This window comes from Grampus griseus (genome assembly GCF_964374135.1).
Source record: "Grampus griseus genome assembly, chromosome: 20".
Lineage (NCBI taxonomy): Eukaryota > Metazoa > Chordata > Mammalia > Artiodactyla > Delphinidae > Grampus > Grampus griseus.
The window spans coordinates 54,664,966-54,680,338 of NC_139014.1; the positions used below are offsets into that span (position 1 = coordinate 54,664,966).

General features: G+C 50.3%; 1 protein-coding gene across 1 annotated transcript in view; it reads left to right on the plus strand.

Annotated features, from left to right (window-relative positions):
* Positions 1-14,335: 14,335 nt before the first annotated feature.
* The window catches only part of RAB11FIP4 (RAB11 family interacting protein 4), a gene marked incomplete at its 5' end in the record, with an annotated part of 112,859 nt that continues 111,821 nt past the window's right edge, over positions 14,336-15,373 (plus strand). The window contains one exon of the mRNA XM_082679338.1: positions 14,336-14,494. Coding sequence (XP_082535464.1) covers positions 14,336-14,494 — 159 coding nt within the window. The remainder of the gene's footprint in view (positions 14,495-15,373) is intronic.

The following is a 15,373-nucleotide window of genomic DNA, read 5'->3' on the forward strand; positions in this document are numbered from 1 at the left end:
AAAGGCAGATGTGAGCCTTTAATCATTTTGGTTCCATGTTTTTCCCTCTTTGTTGTTGGTTTGGTGCAATGACAGTGGGTAGTGTTATGCTATTTTCCTTCTCCTATCAAAATAGAGGAACTTCCAAAGGTTTACCGTTAAAAATATTGATCTGTCCATAAACAAGTTTTCCAAGGTATGCTATGTCTTAAATTTATTCGTTATTTCCCTCTAGTGTAATGAATGGATGAATTCACTTGAAGTACCTCATGAAATTAATGATCTGCATTGCACAAATCAAAATTGAGCCTTCTTTGAATTGCAAAAATACTTTTTACCAGTATGTCCTGGGGATTTGAAAACTTATTAAGGTTTAAGATTTACCTTGTTTGAAGAACTTCTGCCTTTTGAGGAAAATCCAGCTTTCCAAGAAACTGAAATGCACATGAGATAAATCTCTCACCAGTATGCTTCCTCTGAGAAATGAAACTGTTTTTTAGGCCTCATACTTATAACCTGCACAAGAAATTCTGAAGTTCATAGTAGGTTGCCTATTTTGCATAATTGGATGTAAGTTCTATAAAGTAATTTGTTTGGGGTTTGTGGGTGTTTCCCCTGACTTTTTAAAAAGGAAAACATTAACTCACCATGTTTTCTGGCATGCATGATCTCCCTGTTTTATCACTGCCCTGTCCCAGGGGTGTGCCCTTGTTTGCCAGCACCGAGACCCAGTTCACTAGCTTTGGGGGAAGTGGCAAGTGCTCTGTCCTGCATCCACTCAGCACCTGTCCGTTACTGGGTGCCGGCTCTGCGCAGGTCCTGGGCCAGGGCTGAGGACACCACAGAGAACAGCCAGCTGCCACCCCCATGAACGGATGTCCTGGGGGAGACAGACTGTAAGCCGGCAACCCTCCCTGCTCAGTGGGTTTTAGGGGTTTTCAGTTTTGTTTTGGCTTTTCTGGTTTTTTTGGTTTTGTTTTTACATCCCACCCCCAACCCAGGCATAATGAGGCATGTCTTATTCAATGTTATGCAATGGACTTAATACAAAAATTCACTCTTAGTGTCAGCCACACAGTTTTTTTTAATGCAGTATATTCACCTGTAAATAGTTTGTGTAAAATTTGACAGAAAAGTATATTTACTACACTGTAAATACCTGTGATGATATATTGTATTATTTTGCTTTTTTGTAAAGCAGTTAGTTGCTGTACATGGATAACAAACAAAAATTTGATTATTCTCGTGTTAGTACTGTTAACTTCTTCCTGCGACTGCGTTACATCATTTAAAGAAAATGCTGTGTATTGTAAACTTACATTATATATGATAACTTCCTCTCTTTTCCATTCAGGCCCAAACTTTGGCAGTTCCCTTGTCTACAACCTCGTTAATTGTAAGCAGTTGTACGCCAGCAGGAGAAATACTGCCCAACAGACAAAATCTACCATTGTAGGGGAAAACTGTAGAAATCCATTTCAGATCATTGTTGTTCCCGTCCCATTTTCCTCCCTGTGTATGTACTCCTCCCCTTTTTTTTAAGTAAAATGTAAATTCAATCTGCTCTAAGATGTGGGGAGTTATTTAATTTCTTCACATGCATCAGCTCTGTTTTCTCACTTCCCCGCACTCCTCCCTGATCTTTTGAAACATTAAGGCCATTTCCTTTCTTTTAAGGATGTCTTAGGTTCTCCTCAAACCACCATCACCACCCCCGCTCCATGGGAAGGACCTTTCTATTTCCAACACCTCTCTAAACGAAAGGTAAAATAATTTTGGTGAAATGTGCAGGGGAGAAAAAAGTTTCCCTTGAGCCTCCTAGGGTCTCTGGCTGAGTCTGAAAATTAAACTGATCAATTAATAGGAGAAAAGCACACACATTTATTTAATATAAATTTTACATGACACAGGAGCCTTCAAAAAGAGATGAGAAGACCCGAAAAATCAGTTAAGCCTGAGTATTTCTATCCTAGGTTTGATGAAGAGTGAGCATTTGTGTAAAAATCTGATAGGTCAAAGACTATGAGGTAAGTGCGGTGAAGTGGGGGAAACCTAGCAAGGCCTGTTCCAATTTTCGAAGTCCCTCTCTTGTCTTCAGAGATAAGGATGCTCCTTTCCTCCGGGGTTAGGGAGGGCACCTCTCAAGTGAAGGTTTTATGACCTGTTTCAGGAGACGATGGCAGGGGAAAGGTCAGAGAAACCTTCCTGCTTCTGCCATTTCCTCAAGCTCCTTCAAGGTGCCATACTTTGAGGTCACATGTCCTGAACCCCATCAAATACTTCTTTAGGGCCTGCCAGACTGAGGGGTGACTCTGTTCTCTGGGTTAAGGTGACTTTGGTTCTTTTAAAATGAGCAGTCAGAAATGCCAGGACACCCCGAGATCAACCAAAGGGCATATATTAGGAGCCCACAATTCTCTCCAGCTCTCAGCTCTCCCCAGCAGAACCTTCCCGGGCGCGGCCTGTGTAAACACTGTCAGACGCTTTCCATGGCTCCACTGCTGGGAGTTTTACCATTTTCTTTACCCCATTATGTGGGCAGCTCCCAGATGGAGAAAGAATGCAGCCTAGACCCTGTGGGCAGGACAGAGGTGATGCCTACGAGGGCAACAGCGTCTGGTATGTTAGACAAAGGGCTAAAAGAAGCAGACACCTGCAGGGCTGAGGCAAGTGCTGGTCTGTTTACAGAAAGACTGAGAAAGCAGAGGAAACTCACCTGGAGAGCTTGGCAGCACTCTGGGCTCTGGGCCAGACCGAGGCAGAGTGTGCATACTCTCCAGGGGTGGGGTCCTGGGAGGGAGGGAAAGAAAGAGCCTGTGGGGGGTGTTGGTGTGGCTGTAAAGCTTCAGGTGAGTTCTCTGGGCACCAGGCTTAAAGACCACTGAAAATTCAAGTACAGTTGACCCTTGAACAGTGGAGTTTGAACTGCAAGGGTCCACTTACACACAGATGTTTTTCAGTAGTAAATACTACAGTGCTTCATGGTCCGTGGTTGGTTGAATTCAGGGATGCAGAGGGGACCGACTATAAATTATACACCACCTTGTTCAAGGGTCACCTATACTGCAAATAGCTATCTTTTCCCTCCAGGCTAAAGTATCATAAAGTAGGGGTGCCTTTGGGTGATCACCTCTCCATCTCCGGACAGTGAGCTCCTTGAGAACATTGACAATATCATCCACCGTTTACAGGCCCCTGTGCCCATTTTTGCCTGCACAGTTTTGCTTTCTGGGACAGTCCAGGCTAGTCTGGCAATTTTGAACTGTCTGGCCAGAAAAGTTTATCCCCAAGGGGGTTTGGGTAGGGCGGAAACATGCTGGAAGAATAGTAAAAACTTAACCTACAACAAAGGTAGCATCGCAGTGTTCCTTTTTCCAGAAAAAAGCAGCCCATCCCTCACCCCCATGCCCCAAGTGGTGGCCAGCATCTGTAACACTTGCCCTCACCCCTCGTTCTCCCTTGATTTCTATCCGTGAAACTTAGCCTGCACGCTGCACGCCAGAACGCACGGTGGCATCTAAACTCCCTCGAGGGCAGTTGCCCCGAGTAACATGCCAGGCCTGTCTTCATTAGAGAGTCAATCTTCTTACTGAAGTAAGTTCCACTTAAGACTCTTTTAGCTGCCAATTGAAAAGAAGCCGTTTCACAATGTTGATTATGTTTCTGTAAATATTAGGCCACACTATAGCAACGTAGTCCCCGTTTGTTTGAATCTCTCACACTTTGTTCTTTTAAAAGTACTCGCTGATGGTAAGTGGATATTTCATAATGTTAATGTGGAATTGTAATTTTAGTAGATTTGGCTTTTTTTAAAGTACCTTCTAAAAATGCATTTATATCTTGTAATATGTACATATGTACATACACCATATATATGTATATATGCATATTTAAAATTTCCAAAGACGCATCATATATTTAAATTGGGCCAAATTTTTCTAGGTCCTTTACCATGTGTTTATGCTGTGAGTCAAGCTAGTCACGATAAAGAGGATCCTGTGGGGTTACAGAGTTCAGAACATCCCCCCTGGGGGCCACTTCCTCCATATAAAATAGGAAATTCACATCGGAATCTTAATAGGGCCCCTTCCTGATCAGAGGTTCGGAGAGCATTCCCCAACTTAAACATGTTTACACAAAGAAAACGTCAGCAGAGGTAACCTCATCTGATTCATTTGTTCAAAGAAATGTTTTCAGTTACTGTAATTGTGCCAAGCCCTTTGCCAGGCATTGCAGATGCCAAAAAAGAAGAAAGCTTGGTCTCTGCCCTATGCGAGATCACAATTTAGTGGGGGAAACAGCCACGTAACCAGTGAGCACAGTGTCCAAGGTGCGGACCAGTGACTGGCAGCTTCGATGACTGAGGAGTTGGGCCCTGAAAAATGACCAAGAAGTGTGTCCAGATGGATATGTCCACTGAGCAGTTTAAAATAGGGTTATGGAGTCTTGAATGTATAGGGGGTACCTGAGGCTGGGGGTGACCTGGCCCAGAGAGCACATGTAGCATCCAGGCAGAAACGCATCCGGGCAGAAAGCAGTGCACCAGAGAGGAGACTGGCTCGTTCTGTTCTTATTTTCCTCCTTTCGTCCCACTTTGGGAAATGCGCCCTGATTTTGTACATTTAAAAACTCCATGAAGGAAAAAAAAAAAAAAAAAAAAACTCCATGAAGGCATGCCTTAGCCCCAGAGAGCAAAAATAAGGGTACTCTCTTTGAGGCTGGCCCAAAGGCAAAAGAGGATGAGAAATAGATGGCGAGGGATGCTCCCTCACCAACTTGATAATTTGCGGATGGAAGGCAGAAAGGAATTAGGTCGTGTATGCCTTAAGCAAAAACAGTACCACCACTCGCCATATACTTATGTCTAGGATTCTACAGGAGGCCAAAAAAAATTTTTTTTCATTAAAATACTGAGTCTTGGGCTTCTGTGGTGGTGCAGTGGTTGAGAGTCCGCCTGCCAATGCAGGGGACACGGGTTCGTGCCCCGGTCCAGGAAGATCCCACATGCCGCGGAGCGGCTGGACCCGTGAGCCATGGCTGCTGAGCCGGCGTGTCCGGAGCCTGTGCTCCGCAACAGGAGAGGCCACGGCAGTGAGAGGCCCGCGTACCGCAAAAAAAAAAAAAAAAAAAAAAGTCTTTTTAAGCTTACAGCAGTCATTCATTCATCCATCAGACATATATTGGGCCCCTTGTTTTCAGTGAACTCCAGCTTCAGCACCTCTTGGAAATGCTCTCTGTTCTCCCATGGGCTGCACTGAGAGCCTTTCTCTTGGTCCTGTAACAGCTCGTTAGAAGGTTGTGATCATCAACTGTTCCTGTCTCCCTGGTTAGACTCTGGGCCTCCAAATACAGGGACTATGCCTTGTTCAAGAAGCTGGATAGATGGTTGTTGAATAACACCTAAGGCTCTATGCTATCAGGAAACTATACAAATAGAATAGAAAAAAAAGACCCCGTTCACAACATCAAAAATCCCTACCAAAATGGAGATGGCCTGTGTAATAAAGACCTGTTGAAAACGAATCCAGACTTTGAGATTTCACACATCAGGAAAGTTTCGAAAATGTATTTTGTCAGTTTATGCATATAGAAAACAAAAAAATTCCAGGAACAGTCTTTTTATAATAGGGCATCTCAACCCCAAAAAGAGTAGGGCAAGAGGGGCTCACCGGAGGAGAAATAGTTCTTGAAGAGGACTTAGTTTTGCTTTATGGAAGGTCACCGTGTTGTCCCTACTTTCTTCCTGTTGCTGCTGATTCAGTCTGCACAGCGTCACTCAGCAATCAGGCATGTGAGGGCCGCGGGCTGTAAGGAGAGGAGTAAATGGAGAGACAGCCCACAGAGCTGGATGGGAAGAAGCAGAGTGCCAGTTGCTCCCAAACTAATCACTGAGTCCACACAATTCCAATCAAGCCCGCTATAAGAAGAGTGTGTGTATCCAAAGAAAATGATCCTAGGGTTTACCTTACAAAATAGACAAGAGAGCATGGCTAAGAAAAAAAAAAAAGAGCATACATAGGAACTTTCCTTACTAGATAATAAAACATAGACATTTTTAAATATTTAAAACTGTGATGATGGTAATTAGACTAGGTAAATAGAATGGAAAAGACAAAAAGTTCCGGATTATGTTATGGTGTCAAAAAAAAAAAAATAGCACCAGTAGCCCCCAAATTTCATTGGCTTAAAAGCCACAAAAGTTTCTCACCCCGCTACATGTCCATCACTGGTCGGCAGGGGGACTCTGCTCACCGCAGTTTCTCGGGCCCCAGAGACTGGTCAGCCACCGTAGCAAGTGACAGAGGGAAGGAGAGCTGAGACAGCGCCATCCAGTTGCCGCTGGAGTGATGGAGACGTTCCATAGCTGAACGGTCCCATACACGGCCACAGCCACACGGGACTGGCAGACCCTTGAAATGTGGGTACTGAGACTGAGGAGCTGACTTCTAAATTTTAAATTAGAGGTAAATAGTTACAGGCGGCTAGTGGCTACCAGATTGAGCAGCCCAGAATCTGGAGGGTCTCAGATTAGCAGTTAAAGGCTGGAGAGCAGATGTGCAGCCACTTCTCACAGTCACGGCCAGAACTTGTCACACAGCTCCACAGAATCACAAGGGTCAGAAAGAGCTATCCTCTTCCAAAAGGAGGAGAGCTGGAAATGTTGGCCAAGAACATTTACTCCCACAACAGGGAAGGACTTTGTACGCCTAAAAGCAGTGGAAGAAATCCTAAAGATTACGCTTGACTACCTAATCCATAAAATATCCCCATATCCAAAAAAAAAAAAAAAAAAACACACCCAAATTTAAAGGCCAAATAACAGAGAGATTGTTCTAATTATAGGGTTCATAAGAATCGATTTTAAGAAAAGACCCAAGTAGAAAAGAAAAATGGGCAAAGGACATGAACGGCTAATCCACAGAAATGAAATACTGTACCACTTGCTAATTACTATATGATACAAAAGGTCATCACGCTCAATAGTAAACAACAACAGCAACAAAAATGCAAACTTGAAACAGTGAAATACCATCTTCATCTGTAAAATTAGCAAAGATGTATTTAGTACTCGGTGCTGGTCCAGAGTGTGGTGTGATGGACTTGCTCCTGCACTTGACCTCATCCTTCTGTATCATTAGCCTTAAACATGTCCACACCATTTGCCCCAATAATATTATGTGCAGGGATCTAGTCTAGAGAAATAAGTGATCAGAAAGCTAAGACTTTCATCAAAGCATTACTTATAATATCAAAACACCTGGAGACAACCAAAACATCTGGAGACAACACCTGGATGATTTTTTGGCTAAATCATCTATATTCACCCAGCACTTTCTGGAAGCTAACAGGGCTTCCTTATGCACCCTTTAAAAATGGGTTTAAAGAATAATACTTAACTTTGGGAGGAAACTGCCAATAGAATCAAGGGATTAAGAACTGTATCTGAGGGTAGATCCCCAATCATGTAAAATATCTATGTATTTTACACATAAGAAACTATAGTTATACATAGGAAAAAGATGAATAACTATGTATGGTTAATTTTTGTTTATTTGTCTATATTTTATTACCTTTTTACATTGAGCATTATTTAAAAACAAAAGTTTTTAAGAGGTGAAGATGATGGTGACTTTCAGTTCTACTAAAAAGGTATTTGTAATAATGGAACTTATTCAGGCATTAAATTAACAACTACCATCCCTTCGATGCTTTTTACCTTAGTCTTTTTCCTTTTATCAAAAGGTAGCTTTTAACTAATTCAGATTCCAGGGAGCTGGGTTTGTTTTCTTTTTACAGGGGCATATTTTTGTACCTGGTTTAGAGCAGTTCTGGGGACACACCTGCTGACTCCATGGACCCCAAGAGAGCACACTGGCCACCACCAGCCCTTCCCTATGACTTTATTACTTCTGCTCACAGCTTACAATCTTTCACAGTTAACAAGGCTGATTGGAAATGGTCCTGGAGCTCACGAAGCTCTCGGGCTATTAAGGGGCCTAGAAATTTGCGTAGCTGTGTGCACTGCATCGTGAAGGTTGTGCACGCGGACTACAGTCCAGTCACTTTCCTCAGCTCTTAGGGCTTCCAGGCACTGGCTCCCTGTCCTCATTCTCCTCCCACTGCTCTGACAGCACTTCCCCCACCTGCCTCCTCACCCTCAGCTCTCTACCCTGCAAGTGTTTTCCTGAACCTTCTCATCTATTAACACTATGTGAAGCGATTCTAATTCATCATCACCACTTCACCTCCTTCCTCCCCTCCAGATCTGGATAGCCACTACCTAACGGCAGCTCTTCACCTCTGCACAGGATTTCCAATGCACTTCCTCCTGGGCCCCTGCCTTGGCCAACGGCACCGCCATCCCCAACAATGCACCTGAGCTTGAACACTGGGAATGATCCTTAATTCCTCCCCACTCACCACGCATCCCCACCACCACACTGGATGGTCACCAAATTATACTGATTGTGCCTTCTGAAATTCCTTCACCATCCCCATTACCTCCCTGCCCATTCAGGGGCCCAGCTCGTTGGCCTGTTTACAAGGGTCTCTAGCATGACCCACTGTCCCCGGTGTACCACATTCTAACCCATCATAGGTGCAGCCTGGACATACTTCAAAGGCTTCCTTCTCACCACCAACACACAAAGTCCAAAGCCCTCACCAGGATATGCAAGGCCATCATTTGACCCCTACCTGTCTTTTCAAGCCCATCTCCTGCTCCAACCCACTCTAGCTCCAGCCATTCTAAGCTCCTCAGCTGGGAGAGCAAGCACTGAGATGACATGTAACCTAAATATCACCGGTCCCCTCCTTCCTCTGCTCTTGTTTTCAACCCAAACTCACCCTGAAACATGGCCTGGCATCTCCTACCCACTGAAGAATCCACTTGCACAAAACTTTACTGAAGGCTTTACAGGGAGGTACAGAGGGGGTTTTCAGCCCACAGTCGGCACCTTACAGATCCTCCTAGAGACATGGCACCTTCAGGGCCCATCACTGCCTGGTGGGAGGGATTTCTTCTTTATTGGACTCTGCGCGTGCGCGGTGGCTCTTCTCATGGTGATTCAGATTTGTTCCAGCTTCTCCCCTCAACATGAGTCCTGAGAATGGGATGTTTTGCTTCCTTGGATCTCGCGATGCTCTTGTGTGGGGGGCCTATGCAGACATCATTTCCTCCCGGGGGAGCCTACCTTGTCTTCCAAGAGACACCCCCCTTCCCCCGCCCCGAAAGACCATCTCCAGCAAGACTTTCTTGTTGGGCCATTCTCCCTGCTCCCTCGGCAGCTTACATCTGTCCTGGGGGGTTGAGCACTGTGGGTTGTTGGCTGGCTCCTTATTACTCTCACCCCAGGTCCCTAGACTCCTGGGGGAGTCTGTGTGACAACTTATGTCCCTGGCGCCTTGCCGTGGGCCTGGATCTTATGGAGTCTTCAAATCCAGGTGGCATTAGTTAATAAGTCCTGTCGAAACATTATGTGCCAGAAAAAAAAAAAATCTCTACCATTTACATCCGGGATGGCGCTCGGAAGAGGCCTAGAATTTCCTTGGGAATTCCCCAGAACCCACAAGAAAATGAGCTCGGTGAAGGGAGAGAAGTTTTCCATCTTGTTCACTGATGTATCCCCAGAGCCTAGAACAGGGCTTGGCACGTAGTAGACGCTCAATACCTGTTTGTCAAGAGAATGAGTCTAGGAAAGAAACGCTGCTTCTAAGGAGTGATCTTAAATTTTAAAACCTCCCTTGAACAGCAGGGGGCGCTGGAGAATCGGGCCTGTTCCGGGGGAGGAGGATCGACGGAGTCGCGGAGCCCTCCCTCTCTGCTGCTTTGCTTCCTCGGGCTGGCGCCCTGCTGGAGACCACTCTAAACACTGCACCTCAGTTTGTTTCTGAGAATTCTGTGGAGGGCTTCACCCCAAGGTCACCAAGCCGTGCACCCGTGCGTTGTCCTTGTTGGAGAGGTTCCCAGGAGGAAGACCTTGGCCTCTGCACTGCTAAATCTCAGTGATCCTGGCCTGTTCGGCCCAGCCGGCACCGCAGCCCCCAGCCCCTGTTCCCTCCCAGATGTGTATTCAGCTGGACTGGACGCCCCGGCTTTCTGTTTTCTTTCGTTTTTAAGCTTTTCAGGTGGGGATGGCAGAATAGGTAGCTGGGGCTTTAGTCCAGCAATTCTACTCCAGGACCTTCTGCTCCAAAGCTTCTGTGCAGAAAGGAGCATTGATGGGGGTCAGGAGGCCACTTAGGCCGTGGTCCTAATTCTGCCACCAAAAAGCTTTGTGATCTTGGAGGAGTGGGGGTTGGGAGGAAGGTGTCTCCCATCCTGACAGTCTTTGGCTCTCTGAATGTCAGGCCTTCCGTGGAAACCAGGATCCCTCCTCCTGTATCAGTCAGGGTGAGGCCGGTTACCTTTCAGTAAAAAATGGCCCCTACCCCACCCCAATCTTCCCACTCTCCCCTTTATTCCATGCAGTCTGTAACTGAGGACTCCCGCGTTTCTTTCCGGCAGAAGGGGCAGCAGAGAAGGCCGGGAGCAGGGAACGTGCTGATCCGAGAGGACTTCCAGTAGGTGAGACGCGGGCAGGAGGCCGCTACCTAAACCGCGAGCCGCCCCAGCCACAAGTCACTTCTAGGAGCCATTTCTGAGGCTGTTGAAAGGATGTGGAGCCTAGTTGGGTAGAATAAGTATGGTTTTGTCATTCTTCTTAGAATCCTGGAAGGAACGCTAGCAATCAGATGGACCTACTCCCTTCTGAGGGTCAGAGAAACTTGTGGGTGGGCACCCAGGGTGAGTGAAACCCCAGCCCGGGCACCCCTCCCGACAAGGAAGGACAGGGTCTTGAGACGCCCTGCTCACCCCAGACTCACCCCAGTCCTACCAGGGTCCTCGGCCCCCCAGGCAGTGCTGCTGCTTCTGCCTCAGACCCCGCATGCTGGAGGACAGGTGAAAAAGGCCCAGGCGTTCCCACACCCTTCCTCTCCGCCAGAGCGATATTTATTCATGGTTAAAAAAAAAACCCAGCAGGTTGTGAGCAGCAAGAAACTGAATCCTGTCCCATTTCCACACAACTTGGACGCTGAATTCAAGGCCTGGAGGTGAAAATCAGAAATGCTTCCCCCGTTCAGACTGGCTCTCAACCTCTCCATGCCAACACGCATCATAATCACCACGGGCCAGGTACATGCCAGGCACTGTGCCAGCCACGTTACATTCATTTTCTCACGTGAAACCTGCAGGACTTCTGTAGGTAGGAACTACTATCCTCACTTTACAGACAGGGACACTGAGGTTCAGAGAAGTTAACTCGTCCAGAGTCAAAGGGCTAAATGAGTAGCAGCCCTTGGTGCCTGGCTCAGCTGTTTTAGATTCCAAAGCCTGGCTCTTAATCTGTAATAACTTCCCCATGATATTCATGCCATACATATTGGTTTCCTGTGGCTGCTATAACAAAGTACCACCAACTTGGAGGCTTAAAACAACAAGAAATTCATTGTGTCACAGTTCTGGAGGCCAGAAGCCCAAGATCAAGGTGTGGGCAGGGCCATGCTCCCTCCAGAGGCTCTAGGAATGATTCACACGCTCCCCTCTTCCAGCTTCGGGTGGCTGCTGGCATTCTTGGCTTATGGCTAAATCCCTCCTCTCTCTGCCCCCTGTGGCCACATCGCCTTCTCTTCTGTTTGTGTTAAATCGGCCTCTGCCTGCCTCTTATGAGGATACTGTGATTGCACTTAGAACCCATCTGGCTACCCCAGGAGACTCTCCCCATCTCCAGAGCCTTAACTTCATCACACCTGCAAAGAATCTTTTTCCAATAAGGTAGTTTTCCAGCTCCCAGGGATCAGCATGTGGGTATCTTTTGAGAGGCCATGTTTCTGTTTACCACACCATATGTGTGCCCGCTCCTTCCCTAATTTATTCCTTCATAGACCATAATTGTGTGTATTGGTCATTGTGCTAAGAGCCTGGAGCTAGAAAATCAAAAGAGAAATGACACAGTCCCTGCCCTCACGGACCTCATGGTCACTGTGTGAACTTTCAAACCTGCTTCCCAGATGTTCTTGTGGCACCAGGAGTGAGAGACATCAGGACACAATAGTTGGCACTTACTACCTGGAACACTCTTCTGACATTTACACATATTAAATCACTTGACCCTCATGGCCTTATCCCCAGCTGTAGGGTGGTTCCACAGTGTGTACTTGTCACCTCCCCGCACAGAATGCTACACGAGCACAGGGGAGAGGCAGTCAAGGTGAGCGAGGGTGTGGTCAGGGAAGGCTTCCTGCAGGAGGTACCACTCCCATGGAATCTGGAAGGATGGGAGTTGGCCAGAGAAAGTGGGATGGGGAGAGGGTAGGAGTGAGGAGGTGCCCCAGGAAGAGGGAGGCAGGAGGGAGCTGAGATGCTCCTAGATATGGGTGAGGAGAGACGGGGGTCAGGGAGGGCTCCTGTCTTTTGGGAGAACCACTGATCTGGTGTGGGCTTCGAGCTTGGTTCACCTGATTTGTTCATGCTCAGGTCTGAGGCCCCCACCTCTGCCAGCTGAGGTCTTTCAGCTTCCCTGCTCTCTTCTTTTGGGGGATTTGATGCAGGGAGAGCTCTGAGAGCCATTTCTACAGCTCCCCAAAGGGGATAACTCAGCCCTGCCCATCTCCCTTCTGTCCTGAGCCTCTTGGGTGGGAGAATCAGAGAAGGCACATGGCAGCCCCTGAGCAGGATATATTCACAGTTGAGCAGGAAGACCACAGAGGGGGAAACTGAGGTCCAGGGAAGAGAAGCCACACAGCTCATGTGCAGAACTGGGCCCCACCCCAGCCTCTCTGTCTGGGTCCCTACACTGCTCTTGGCTCCCGCAGACGATGGGGCAGGACCGCATCTCCTCTAGGCAGGGGCTTCCTCTGGACCCACCCTTGAATGGAGGTCAGGGACAAGAAGTGACTAAGATACATCCTGCCCCGGAGGGTTTCCCACCATGCTGGGGGAGATGGGCAGCCCACCAGAGAACTGTAGAACTAAGTAGGTATCTGGAGGAAGGGACCAGAAATCAGACTAACAGGCACGTTGGAGTGCCATCAGGGAAGGCTTCCTGGAGGAGGAAACCTCTGAACTGAGCTGGGGAGCATTAGTGGGGGTGGGCTCAGCCAAGACCTGTATTTGGGTTGGGTGCAACTGGTGCCACAAGGGCCTGGCATGCTGAGCAACAAGGAAGGAGGAGAGCAGAGCCAGGCCAGGTTCTGCAGAGCCCCAGGCGAGGCTGGGAGTCACAGGAGCTGGGGTGGAGGCTCAGCTGAGCACGACTGGGAGGAGGCTAAGGTCCAGGCCTGGAGGCTGCCACCAGCTCCCAGGGCCAAGACTCTTGTCCTGGGCTCTCAGCTTGAAGTCCAGGGCTGCAAGGGCTGAGAGCGGGAACCCAGGGGAAGGGAAGGAACCTCCCCAAGGCGCTGGGTGGCCCCCGGCCCTGCAACAGGCAGGCCTGATGGGTGGCCCTTGCTTTTCCTTCCTCTTGCCTGTTCTGGTCTCCTCTTTCGCTCTCCTGTCCCAGGGTCTCTGCCCCCCCTCTCTGCACCCTTTCCCAGCCCAGAGCTGGCCCAGAGTTCTGTTGGGGAGGCCTGTGTGGACCTAAGCCTGGAAACTGTTCTTTAAAAGGCAGCACAGAGAAGGGTAAGAATAGGGAGTCTAGCTCCATCCGGCTCCAGACTGGCTAGGAATCCTGACCCGGGCTCCCAGAGGCTGTGTGACCTAGGGTAAGTAGTTCAACCTCCCTGAGCCTCAGCTTCCTCGGAGATGAGTGTAACAATCCAACGCGCTAATGTAGGAAACCCCTAGGACATACTGAGCTCTCGACACTGCTGGGTACGCACACAGGACGCGGTGAACGAAGAGGGCCTGGCCTTGGGGTTGGGGGTCTGAGGTTGGAAGCGAGGCTGTTGGACCCCGGCGCGGCTGGTCCGGGGACTCGGGCCTCCTCTCTGACTCCTCCAAGCAGGGGCGGGGCCTTCGGGCAGCCCTGGGTTTCCGGGCGCCTGTCGCACACCCACCCTCCCGGTTTCCCAGGGGACGGGACGAGCTCGGAGCCGCCGAGGGACACCGAGTCTGGGGGAGGCGGCGGGGCCACGAGGGCGGCCGCCCTCGGGGGCGCGCGGCCTCTTTTGTCTGCAGCCTCCCCCTCCCCCGCCCGCCCCGAGCCGCGGGGCTGCGGCGCCGCTGCTGACACGGCTCGGCCGCCGCCGCCACCGGGCGGAGGCTGCGCGTCGCAGCGCCGGGCGGAGGGCGCGCGGCGATGGCGGCGGCGGCGGCGGCGCGGGGCGGGCGGGCGCGGCGGGCGCGGGGCTCGGGCTAGCCGCGGGGCCGGGCCGGATGGCGGGCGGCGCGGGCTGGGCAGGCGCCCCCGCGGCTCTGCTGCGCTCGGTGCGCCGCCTGCGCGAGGTGTTCGAGGTGTGCGGCCGCGACCCCGACGGCTTCCTGCGCGTGGAGCGCGTCGCGGCGCTCGGACTGCGCTTCGGCCAAGGCGAGGAGGTAAGGGCCCGCGGCGGGGGCGTCCGCGCTCCAATCCCCCACCCCGGCTTTCCCGCCGTTTCACCGGCCCGCTCTCGGCCGAGCCCCCGGGCATCCCCGCCCTGTCGGACCCTCGCATTCCACCATTAGCGCCGGCGCTGCGAGAGTCACGCATCACGCCCGGGGTGGGGGCTTCTCTGCCTATCTTCCCTACCCCGGGCCCTTGCGGGCCCTTCTGACCGCTCTGCAGCCCACTCGGGGTTTGGGGGGTGGGGGGAAGGAGCCGTCAGATCCTGGTCCCGGGACCCCCGCCCCTTCCTACCCTGCGGAGACCGAGACGCAGAGGTCTGTGTGCGGGAATGCCAGGACGCCGTGCGGGGTGGGGTGGGGGAGGGAGGCACGCGCCCCACTGGGCCTGGCCGAGGGAGCGAGAGGACAACTAGGGGCGCTCTGCTGTCTCGGCTCCTTGACTGCACCCAGCCGACCTAGAACACAGCGGGAGGTGTCTGCTTGCGACCTTCCTGGATTCTCGGCCCAGCGCCCGATGACCCCCCATGCGGGCTCCCATGGGCAGGCCTGGCTGGCAGCTGGCTGTGTCGGCTGCGGCAGACCTCCCAGAGCCAAGCTGGGGAGCGGCAGCTGAGCAGTATTTGCAGCAAGGGGGGGGGGGGAGGGCGGGCCGCGTCGATTTAGGGAAAGTAGGAACGGTGTTGGTTGTTAGCAGAGCTGGGATCGGAGGGTGGGTGCTGCCAGTGGGGTGGGCAGAGACAGGTGTACTCTCATGCCATGGGCACAGGGACAGGTGGCTATGTCTGGGGGAGGGGGTACGGCAAGGCACCCACCTGGCGGGAGAGCATCCCCACCCTTCTGCTACTGCCCACTCTGAAATCGTCAGGAGAC